Source organism: Geotrypetes seraphini, chromosome 4 (assembly GCF_902459505.1).
Source record: "Geotrypetes seraphini chromosome 4, aGeoSer1.1, whole genome shotgun sequence".
Taxonomy (NCBI): Eukaryota; Metazoa; Chordata; class Amphibia; order Gymnophiona; family Dermophiidae; genus Geotrypetes; species Geotrypetes seraphini.
In genome coordinates, this window is record NC_047087.1 from 170797602 (window position 1) to 170809690 (window position 12089).

General features: G+C 47.2%; 1 protein-coding gene across 1 annotated transcript in view; it reads left to right on the forward strand.

Moving 5' to 3' along the window:
* Positions 1-12089, forward strand: part of GLG1 (golgi glycoprotein 1) — a 403904-nt gene that overhangs the window by 293436 nt on the left and 98379 nt on the right. The window contains exon 19 of the mRNA XM_033941148.1: positions 5693-5830. Coding sequence (XP_033797039.1) covers positions 5693-5830 — 138 coding nt within the window. The remainder of the gene's footprint in view (positions 1-5692; positions 5831-12089) is intronic.

Sequence of the window (12089 nt, forward strand, 5' to 3'; positions counted from 1 at the left end):
AAAATTGTGCATTTTTGTGTAGGGCCCTCTTTGTGAGCTGTTCTCCCTCAATGATCGTCAATATACAGTGGTGCCTCGCATAACGAACGCCTCGCACAGCGAACGCTGCACACAACGAACTTTATGTCTTGCTCCCTACAACGAACTTCGTTTCACACAACGAAGTCGCCCGAGCTGCATCCTTCCGCGCAGGCACTGCGTTTAACTGCCCTCTCTCCGCCTGGCTCCCTCTTGCCCCCCCGACTCCCCGACACGATCGGGGCAAAAAGGAGCCCAAGCCCTCTTGCCCCGCCGATTCCCCAACTCCCCGACAATATCGGGCCAGGAGGGAGCCCAAGTCCTCCTGGCCACGGCGACCCCCTAACCCCACCCTGCACTACATTACGGGCAGGAGGGATCCCAGGCCCTCCTGCCCTCGACACAAACCCCCCTCCCCCCAACGACCGCCCCCCCCAAGAACCTCTGACCGCCCCCCCAGCCGACCCGCGACCCCCCTGGCCGACCCCCACGACACCCCCACCCCCCTTCCCCGTACCTTTCTGTAGTTGGCCGGACAGACGGGAGCCAAACCCGCCTGTCCGGCAGGCAGCCAACGATGGAATGAGGCCGGATTGGCCCATCCGTCCCAAAGCTCCGCCTACTGGTGGGGCCTAAGGCGCCTGGGCCAATCAGAATAGGCCCGGGAGCCTTAGGTCCTTCCTGGGGGCGGGGCCTGAGGCACATGGGCCCAACCCGACCATGTGCCTCAGGCCCTGCCCCCAGGAGGGACCTAAGGCTCCCGGGCCTATTCTGATTGGCCCAGGCGCCTTAGGCCCCACCAGTAGGCGGAGCTTTGGGACGGATGGGCCAATCCGGCTTCATTCCGTCGTTGGCTGCCTGCCGGACAGGCGGGTTTGGCTCCCGTCTGTCCGGCCAACTACAGAAAGGTACGGGGAAGGGGGGTGGGGGTGTCGTGGGGGTCGGCCAGGGGGGTCGCGGGTCGGCTGGGGGGGGCGGTCGGAGGTTCTTGGGGGGGGGCGATCGTTGGGGGGAGGGGGGTTTGCGTCGAGGGCAGGAGGGCCTGGGATCCCTCCTGCCCGTAATGTAGTGCGGGGTGGGGTTAGGGGGTCGCCGTGGCCAGGAGGATTTAGGCTCCCTCCTGGCCCGAACAACTAGGGGGGGGGTCGCCAGGGCCAGGAGGACTTACCGTAAGCACCGTAAGGAGGTAAAGAAGGAGATGTTAGGGCATGTAAAGTAAGGGCATGTAAACAGTACTAGAGAATGACACGGTGACGGTTTACCCGCGGCCACCGCATTTAAGCCGCGGGTCACCGCCGAAAACGGGGAAGAAAAATAGCAGTCGCTGCGGTGACGGGGACAAGGCCATTCACCGACCGCGGAAACGGTGAACAGGTTTGTCCCCGCGGGCCAATGTACCCCCTTCTAGGAACCGCTATTTCACCGTGCTCCTCATTTGTCATTTCAACCCTTCCTGCCAATCGCAGCAGAAGGGTACCCAACCCCTCCTGCCGGTCCTCCCAATGGCCTCCCCTAAGATCGCCGGCAGGAGGGTACCCAACCCCTCCTGCTGGACCCCCCCCCCAACGAACCCTCCCACCCCGGAACCCCCTTAGTCTTACTTTTCAAGTTGGACCGGACAGCTCCTCGCTCGTCTGGCCAGCAGGCCTGCCTCCGTCCAAATGAGGCGGGCCCGCCCCTCCCCTCCCCTCCCCTGCCTCCCAATGGCCTCCCCTAAGATCGCCGGCAGGAGGGTACCCAACCCCCCCTGCTGGACCCCCCCCCCAACGAACCCTCCCACCCCGGAACCCCCTTAGTCTTACTTTTCAAGTTGGACCGGACAGCTCCTCGCTCGTCTGGCCAGCAGGCCTGCCTCCGTCCAAATGAGGCGGGCCCGCCCCTACCCTGCCCAACCCACAGGATCCTAGGGCCTGATTGGCCCAAGCACCTAAGGCCCCTCCTATAGCGGGAGTGGCTTTAGGTGCCTAGACCAATCAGGCCCTAGGATCCTGTGGGTTGGGCAGGGTAGGGGCGGGCCCGCCTCATTTGGACGGAGGCAGGCCTGCTGGCCAGACGAGCGAGGAGCTGTCCGGTCCAACTTGAAAAGTAAGACTAAGGGGGTTCCGGGGTGGGAGGGTTCGTTGGGGGGGGGTCCAGCAGGAGGGGTTGGGTACCCTCCTGCCGGCGATCTTAGGGGAGGCCATTGGGAGGACCGGCAGGAGGGGTTGGGTACCCTTCTGCTGCGATTGTCGGGAGGGCCGTTGGGGGGGTCTACAGGAGGGGTTGGGTGCCCTCCTGCCGTGATCGCTGGGGGGAGGGGAGACTTGCAGCCGTAGCCGCGGTCACTATGCTAATCACGGCAGCATTTAAAGTACATGTCGTGTTTGTTTTTGCATTGCTAGCCCCAGGGGTGGTGGAAGATTAGTGATTGAAAAACTGTATGAAAAATAACTATTTTAAATTTAGTGATCAAAATGTGTCAGTTTTGAGAATTTTTATTAATTAATTTTTTCTCTGCGTGTTTTGTTTTTGTATAGTTATTAACTAATATTTAACTAAGTTTTAAAGTTTTAAAGAATGTTTCCTTTATACGTAAATAAAGAAAAGTGAATGGGATTGCAGTGGCGGTGACGGGGCGGTGAATGGGGTGGCAGTGGCGGTGACGGGGCGGTGAAGAGGATGGTGAGACGGGGACGGGGCGGTGACGGGGTTGGTGAGACGGGGACGGGGCGGTGACGGGGATGGTGAGACGGGGACGGGGCGGTGACGGGGACCAATTTTTTCACCGTGTCATTCTCTAAACAGTACCCGGCGTATAAGACGACCCCCGACTTTGGGGAGGATTTTAAGGTACTGAAAAGTCGTCTTATACGCCGGCAAATACGGTATGTTTTTAGATGTATCTAAATAAAAATAATAACAAAAAATTTATCTTTTTTTATGTCATCTTAGCATATTTTATGCTACAGAACGAATTATTTTTTTTAACATGTATTGTTATGGGAAAACGCGTTTCACATAACGAACTTTTCGCATAACAAACTTGCTCCTGGAACCAATTAAGTTCGTTGTGTGAGGCACCACTGTACAGTCATGTGAAAAAATTAGGACACTCCATGAAATATTCAGTTCTTTCTTAAAAAATGTTCACATATCGATGTCAAAATTTTTTTTTTTTTCTCTGGAAAAGAAAGTGATGTAATTGCAGGTAAACAACAAAACCTTTCCTTGATTTCCTCATGAAAAAAGAGATATCCACAAAAATGTGTATTCTAATTGAGGAATAAATTAGGACACCCCACATATCCTCCCACTTAAAATGGCTCAAATCACACACGTGTATCACATGATTACTCAGCATTTTGAAGAAGGTTTGCCCTACTTAAACCTCAGACATTTAGTTTGATGTGCTCATGACTGCTGCAGTGAAAGTGAACACCATGGTGAGATCAAAAAAGAGCTGTCTGGGGCCTTCAGAAAGAAGATTGTAACAGCTTATAAGTCTGGTAAGAGATTTAAAAAGATCTCAAAAGAATTTGACATTAGCCAGAAAATAGAAACATAGAAAATGACGGCAGAAAAGGGCCATAGCCCATCAAGTCTGCACACTCAACTGACCCACCCCCTAGGTTTGCTTTCCTGGTGTACAAGTGGAGGACTTTCCAAACAACTGCCATCATGCCTGGTTCTGGCCATCCTGGCAAGTTGACCCCCAGAGCAGACTGCAAGATACTACAAGAAGAAGACTCATTTAAAGAGAGGTATTTTAATATCTCAGCTAGGATAGGAGTGGATAAAGTGAGTCCTACAACAATATATGCAGCTGGTGTTATACCATGGGTGTGTGGACCAGCAAGTTAGTTACTACTTCCATTAAAAGGCCTGGGTGAAAAGCCAAGCATTCACCTGCTTTTTGAAGTAGAGATTGTCATGTGTTAATCAAAGCCTTACTCTCTTGCTAATTTGTCAGTCTTCTCATTGAGATGCATTTTCTGCCTTTTCTACCCAGTTTTCCAGAGTAGTTAACATCTTCTTAGAGTTCAGTAAGATGTGCCAGAATTTCATACTTCATCACTCCAGATTCACTTTAGATTAGATCTCAAGTAGCTAACTCAAGAAATCCTCTTTGGTAAGCAGAGATAGCTCCTTCTCCTGTTTCTGCTCACGCCCCATTTTGTATTGCTCTTCATGCCATATTTTCTGCTATTATCTTATTTCTATTTTGCGTGGGTATAGGTGAACTTTCACAGATCTGCTTTTTGCTGACATCCATGAGCAGTCCTTTCAAGATTTTGTCTGCTTTCAATAGGCTTTGTACGGCTACCCTTGCAATTTCTTTGGATCTCATTTCCACTTGTGATCTCATTGATCATGTCTTATTATTGAACACATTGTCTGATTAGGATTACTGGAAAGGTTCTCAACTGGTTTGTTCTTCCATATCTGATTGTAAGTATGCTATTGTAACTCCTTCTTCTACTTTCTTAACATTTTACCTTCCCTGCAGAGTACAACAAGGATCTATCCCTGGCTCCTGTTTTGTTCAATATTTTTTGAGCCCAATTTTTAATCCAGGACCATAACAGCTCTGTGTATAACTATGCTTGTGATGTCTTATTATTATCTTTTCAAGATTCTGATTGCTTGGACTTCTCTCAGGTTGTTTTGTTGTGCCGCTATTTTAAATTGGCTAAAGTAGAACAATTCATTCTCAACCCTTACAAAACTACTTTTTGTTGGATTACAGAGAGTACTCGTTCAGTCCCTCAGTTTTCTGTAAGATTCATAGCTCCTTAAGTCCATTGGTTACTTCATTCAAGTTACTTGGGTGTATATTTAGACCAGCAGTTGAGTTTCAAAGCACAAGTTGCTTCTGTAATCAAATCTCTTAGTTCTGTGTCTTTTCTGTTCTATTAGAAGAATTTTAGATCCATCTAGCTCTGACAGTTCTTTATGTATTAATCATGTCATGATTATATTATTGCAGTGTTGCTTATGTAAATCTGCCAAGTTATCTCCTTAAATGCCTTGAGTTGGTCAAACATACATTTTAAGTCAAAAATAGTAGGTGGTGAGGAAAACACTCTGAAAGAATGCAGGGCTGAGAGGTCAAACTCGATAACAATATAACACTAGAACCAAGACTTCTCAGAGTAAATGTCCAAAATAGAAGTTAGATGAAATTCAAATGCAATAGGGTAAATGCATTTATACATACACTCAGATATGTGTAATCGTACCAAGAGCCGTGGCTCCTATAGCCGAACCTACCGTCCTATCACTGTGTATGACTATAAGAAGCACCCCAATATCATTAGCATTATAGTCATACACAGTGATGGGACGGTGGGTTCGGCTTATCTTCCGGTACCTCCCCTGCCTTTTACATTCATCCCCCCCACCCCCGGTACCTTTTTAGGAAGCCCCCTCGCTGGCGCGCAGCTCAGGTCTCCAGCGGTGCAGGGCAGCTGTGATCTCTTCAGCAGCTGGCCTGCCTCCGCACCGCCCGCTGAATGGCTGACATCAGCTCTCGCGGGACTTGCCCCATATAACTAGGCCGTGCTCCATACACGGGTTTGTAAAACCCATATATAAGCCACGGCCTATATATGGGGAAATACAGTACTCATTGATATGTGGGTAGGTTTGGAACAGTGATATGTTTTTCAGCTGCTCTGATGTATATGCCCTGTAGATCATCGAATGTCTTAAGGAGAAAAAGAAGCATCTGAGCCAATCCTGTCACCAGAAAGTATTCAAACTTCAAGAGATGGAAATGATGGATCCAGAACTTGATTATACATTGATGAGAGTATGCAAGCAGATGATAAAGGTAATCTTTACATAGCCTTGAGTTAGATAATCCATTCTCTTCTGAAAAAAATGCCATGTAAAGTTACATGTTTTATGCACTCAGAATTCTGTGCATAAGTGTGTGCACATAACCACTGTGGAATACACTCAAGGCAGCAGATAATAGAGAAGAGCGTGGCAGGAATGAGCAAAAGTGATTGCCTGGACCAATCAGCTGCTGCGTTCTCCTGCTTATATTGAAATCAGCAGGGATTGGGTGGTGTTAAACAATTTTTATTTCAACCACTCCATCCCACTCATAATTTCATAAACTATATCTTATCTGCCATCTCTTTTCAAATCCGAAGAGCCTTACCCTGTTTGCCCTTAGATCCACAAAGCACCCTTGCAAGGGGAAAACAGCTATTGTGTCTTCCTGCAAGTCCTACCATTCTTTCTCAGCACTGATCAATTCCTTGCTGGGACTTACTTCTTGGCTTATATTCCTAGCTCACTTAGTGCATTGATAGTAACAGAGAAGCTACTGACCTGTATCAGTAAGTTAAGAAGAGAAGAGAGTACGTTGATGGCAGAAAGGTCAGGGGAAAAGGGGGTACCTGATGGAATAGAGGAGATACCTGATAGGGAGGGTGAAGCGCCATGGTTGAAATAGAACTAGAAAAGATGAAGAGAAGGGTGACAAAATTGATGAGATTGAACACTTTTCTTACAAAGAAAGACCAAACAGGGTAGGGCTCTTCAGCTTTGAAAAAAGATGACAGATAAGATATAGTTCATGAAATTATTAGTGGGATGGAATGGTTGAAATAGAAATTTTTTTAACAGTCTTTCAAATGAGAGAAAAATAAGAGGACACGTCTTGAAAGTAACATCCAGCAGACTGAAAATAGATTCTGCTATGTGCCTTCTGGATTCCATGTTCTAGGCATTCAATCCCAACCCACAGTCTGGGTATTGCAGAAATCCACAACTTTTATGAGCACATGCTCTACCCCTTAGCCTGAGAGCTAGGAAATAAATCCAGTTACAATTTCTGCAAGCAGTCCATGCAGAAGTCTTTTGCAGTAGCTCTGCTTCTTCATTTTATTTTTAAAGTTCATTTCTTGGTGGCTTCAGTGCCTTGAAACATCTCCCCGGTGCTCCTCTGTCGGAGAAAAGGATGTAGTCCTGCAGTACCAGACTGCAGCTTCACAGAGAAGCTCTGGTGGACCTGTGGAGCCAGCCTTCTGTGTGCCACCTTCTTGAAGTACCTGGGGTCCCTTCCAGTAGGAATCTGCTGGGTGATGCCCCTGTCATAGGTTTCTAGCACAGGCTGTGTGCATTTGGACGGAAACCCACCCGGGTTTCAAGGCACAGGCTATTTTTCCCTCCCCCAACCACGTGGCAACCATAGGGGTTGTTGTCGGTATCTAGCTGGCTGGCAGTCTGAAGATCATTCATTCTATGCATTTGGTGCTGTTTCTGAAGCAGAAAGTCCTTTTTCTCCAGTCAGCTGCTTTTAAAAATCACTGACAGGCAAAGGCACTACAGAACTGTGAGTACCTCCATTATTTCTTATGGGAACTTCAGGAGTGGTTTGTAGAATGATTTAAAAGTCATTTTTCACATTTTCTGTGGGTAGGATTCAGGTCTCCCACCTCCCCAGACCTCAAATTGCTATTTTTGATTTTAGGTTTTTGTTTATCTTTTGCCGGTTTTGGTGCAGATTTGTGACGGCAGCCATCTTGGATTTTAAAATCGATCTTTTTTCCCAACTTTTATGTCTGCCTCAAAACCCCCTCGATTTGATTTGGAATCATTTGAGATGGACTCCCCAGCCCCTAATCTGTTGAATGTGGATGTTGATTGTACCAGATGGCAAGCCTTTACCCCAGCTCCTATTAATGAGCCGATGCTCTCTACAACATCAGAATCGTGAACAGAGTATCGGCTTATTCAATCTTAGCCTGCAGAATGCTCTGGATCAGGCAATGGGTGGGAGATTCCACCTCTAAGACTACCCTCAGCAGACTTCCTTTAAAATGCAAATGTTGTTTGGAAAGGGGCTGGATGATCTAATGACTAGAATGGCAGATTGTCGTCCGAAATCTCTACCTGACAGCAGACTGCAAACCTCTAGAGGCTCCGGACAGTCTAATTTTCGTGGCTCTAGGCACTTTCGGCAGGTTTCCGGAGCAGCCTCCTCTCAGAGATCCTTCCAGTGGTCCAGACAGAGAAACGCTGAGTACTGGAGATCATTCAGAGAGGTTACAAACTCAAATTTGCCCAACCCTTGATGGACTGGTTTGTGGATTCCCCAGCAGGGCAACTAGAGAAAGCAAGCAAGGTCATGGCTGCAGTTCTGAGACTATTAGATATTCAAACCATAGAGTCTGTGCTGCCTGAAGATTCGGGCTCGGGCAGATAGATACTCCATATACTTTGTCATGCCCAAGAAAGGCTCAGATGATTGAAGACCCATTCTGTATCATATGTATGTCAATGCAGTGCTTAGAGTTCTGCACTTTGGCATGGAGAAGTATGATCAATCATAGTGGCGGTAGCGCTAGGGGAATTTCTGGCCTCTCTGGATTTCACAGAGGCCTATCTGCACATTCCCATATTTCTGGACCACAGAAAGTTACTGAGATTTCATGTCCTGGAAAACCATTACCAGTTCTCGGCCCATCCCGAGGTGATGTTGGTGGCTGCCCAACTGCGCAAGATGGGCTTGCAGGTTTGTACATACCTGGACGACAGGCTGATCAGAGCATCGTCGTTCTCAGAAGGAGAGCAAGCGGTGGCTCAAGTTGTCTGGGTCCTGCAGAGGCACACAGACAGCTTAGCACTCAGATATTGAGCTTGCTGGTCAAACCAGTTCCGTTAGCATAGCACTACATCCAAATGCTAGGCTCCATGATGAACACGATAGATGTGGTTCTTTGGGTGAAGGCTCACTTGCATCCTCTCCAAAATGTGTTGCTATCTCAATGGTCATTAGAGAATGACACAGGGACAAATTTTTCCCCGTCCCCACAGGAACTCAATTTCCCCGTCCTATCCCCATGAGTTTTGCCACTCTCCATGTCCCTGCCCCATTCCTGTAAGCTCTGCCTCAACCACACAAGCCTTGAACACTTATGATTTTAAAGTGTTTGAGTCTTATGCAGATAAGGACAGAGCTTGCAGGAATGGAGCAGGGACAAGAAAGAACTCATGGGGATGGGACAGGAAAAGAGTTCCTTTGGGGATGGGGAAAAATTTGTTCCCTCATGCCATTCTCTAGAGGTCACCTCAGTTGGACTCCCTGCAGATTTCTCTATCATAGATACCGGAAGCCCGAGTCAGTATGGATTGGTAGCTCCACCTGCAGGCATTAAGGGGCATGCCCCTCTGAATAGCCTCCTGGGTAATTATGGCAACAGATGCCAGCCTGTTCAGCTGGGGGGCTCACTGCAATCGACACCCAATCCAGGGGCATTATCAGCCTCCCAAAGGAAGTGGTTGATCAACAGATTAGAACTTAAAGCCATTTGACTGACATTGCAGAAACTGCAGAGGAGTCTGGAGGGACAAGCGGTCCAAGTTTTCTCAGATAGTGCTACAGCGGTGGCTTATATAAATCACTAGGAAGGCACCAAGAGTGCACAGCTGTGTCTGGAAACTCACTTACTGTTCAGGTGGATGGAGCTTCATCTTCAGGCTCTCTCAGTGGTATATTTAGCAGGAGTAGACAATGTCCAAACCAGTTTCGTCAGTAGACAGACACTGAGTCCAGGCGAGTGGCCATTGTCTGCAGCAGCCTTCCAAGCCATTGTTTGCCACTGGGGTTGCCCAACATCCGATGCCATGGTGACAGCAGCAAACAAGAAGGTGGACAGATTCTTCAATCAAAGGTCTGAGCCCAGAAGTGCGGGTCTGAACACTGGTCCAGCTGTGGCTGAAGAACGAGCTCTTGTATGCGTTCCTCCATGGCCCCATGATAGGATGGATCCTATACAGGCTTGCAAGCCATCAGGGAACAGTCATTCTCATGGCTCCAGATTGGCCATGAAGTCCATGGTATGCAGATCTGGTTTGTCTTCAGACAGGCACAAGTCTCAGACTGCTAGTACAGACCTTTCTCAAGGACCAGTGGTCATAGAAGATCCGGATCACTTTGCTCTCTCGGCATAGCTTTTGAGTGCACTGCATTAGCATGCAAGGGATACTCAGAAGTAGTCATTTCTACTCTGATCAGAACTAAGAAGCCGATGGTAGTTTCTGCCTATCCTATGGCAAGGGAAACTTTTCAGCACTGGTAAGGAAAAAGAGGAGTCTTTCTCAGCTTTAATCTCCATGATGTTAGCCTTCCTCCAGGCTGGCCTTGACAAGGGATTTACAGTGACATCCCTTAGTCCAGGTGGCAGGACTCGCTTGTTTCAGGGCTCAAGACTGAAAAGCTTTGTTCTCATCTGGACATAGCCAGATTCCTAAAGGGGCCACTACATCTCAGGCCCCCGGTAAAACACTTGTTCCCTTCATAAAATCTTAACGTGGTTTTGCAAGGCCTCAGCCAGGCTCCATGCAAGCCACTGAAGGAAGCATCCTTGATGGATCCAGCGCTCAAGACAGTTTTTCTTGTAGCAGTTACCTCAGCGAGAAGAGTCTTTGAGCTATAAGCTCTTTCTTGCATAGAGCTTTTCTCAAATTCAGAGGCCGCAGCTTCATTGCGCACCATTCCATCCTTTTTGCTGAAGGTGGTTTCAGCTTTCCATGTCAATCAGGAAGTCAGGCTGCCAGCATTCCAGTCCACAGGTTCCAAGAAGGACTGATTCTGAAAAAGTTGGACGTGAGAAGATTCTCCAATATCTCACAGTCACCAATGAGTTTAGGCTATCTGATCATCGTTTTGTGCTCACTGGTCAGGCTAGATACAGTGCACAGGCCTCCAAGGCCAAAATCTCCAGATGGATCCGTCGAGCCGTTTCAACAGCATATATTGTTTGTGGAAAACAGTCTCTGTGAAGGTGCATTCCATTAGAAATATAGTGGCTTCATGGGTGGAAACTCGAGTGGTCTCCCCTGAGATTTGTAGGGCAGCATCTTGGTTCACTCTACATACATTCTCCAAGTTTTACAGAGTAGAGGTAGTGGTAGAGTAGATGTAGTGGCCTTTGGGTCCTCAGTGTTATGGGCTGCTGAAGTGGGCCCGCCCTAGATTTCTGGGACTGCATTTGTACATCCTGTCTGTCCAGAATGATACACCTTTTGCACTAGAAAAAGAGATTAGTTCTTACCTTCCTAATATATTTTATCTCAGGACAAGCAGGCAGCATATTCTCAACATATGGGTGACATCAACCATGGAGCCCCGATGCAGATAGCTTCACAAGCAGACTTGCTTGAAGAACTTTTAGAAAGTTTCTAAAAGTTCTTCAAGCAAGTCTGCTTGTGAAGCTATCTGCATCGGGCTCCGCAGTTGACGTCATCCTTATGTTGAGAATATCTGCTTGCTGACCCTGGATAACACTTGTTACGGTAAGTAACTGTGCTTTCTAGTAGGCAGGTGTGTCATTGTGGACCCCTGTCAATTATTTCTCCACCTACCTACTGTCTCACTCAGAAAATTTGTATCCAAACCTGAAATTTGGATGCCAGTCAGACCTTAAGGGTATGAAGAATAATCTTTTGATATAACACATTGAGGTATTATTTGAGTTCCATAAAAGTTTCTGTTTGGTATGTTTGTTTTGCTATTTTGATTGTTCAATGGCAATGTTTAACATGTTTGTTGTGTTTTCAGAGCAGAACAGAATTGTAGTTAGGGGAGTTTCCTAGTACCCCTCCTTCACATGTGTTTTTTTATATGGGGCTATTGCCTGCTTTGGTACAAGCTGAAGGGGCAGCAGAGCCCTCTAGTGAAGGAGAAGAGATTCATTAGCTGGAGTGGAATCCTTCTGCATGACTCGCGAGCACTGGGATATTACCTATTGGTCCAGAACGACACATATATCTACCAGAAAAAATATTAGCAAGGTATGAACCTAATCTCAAGTTTCAAGTTTAATTAATAATTGATTAAATTGCATCATTCAATTTTTCAAAGCGATGTACAATTTAAAAATAAAAAGGGGAGAACAAACCATGTATGATAATGGATGGTCGGTATATTAAAAATAATAAAACTTGAAACTTGGATAAATAACATTGACAAGAACAATCAACAAACAATAACCAAATAAAAGGAAAGCAGGAGGAACTTCAAAAAGAAGAACATAGAGGGGAATAATGTCAGGTTGGGGTATATATATGAAAAG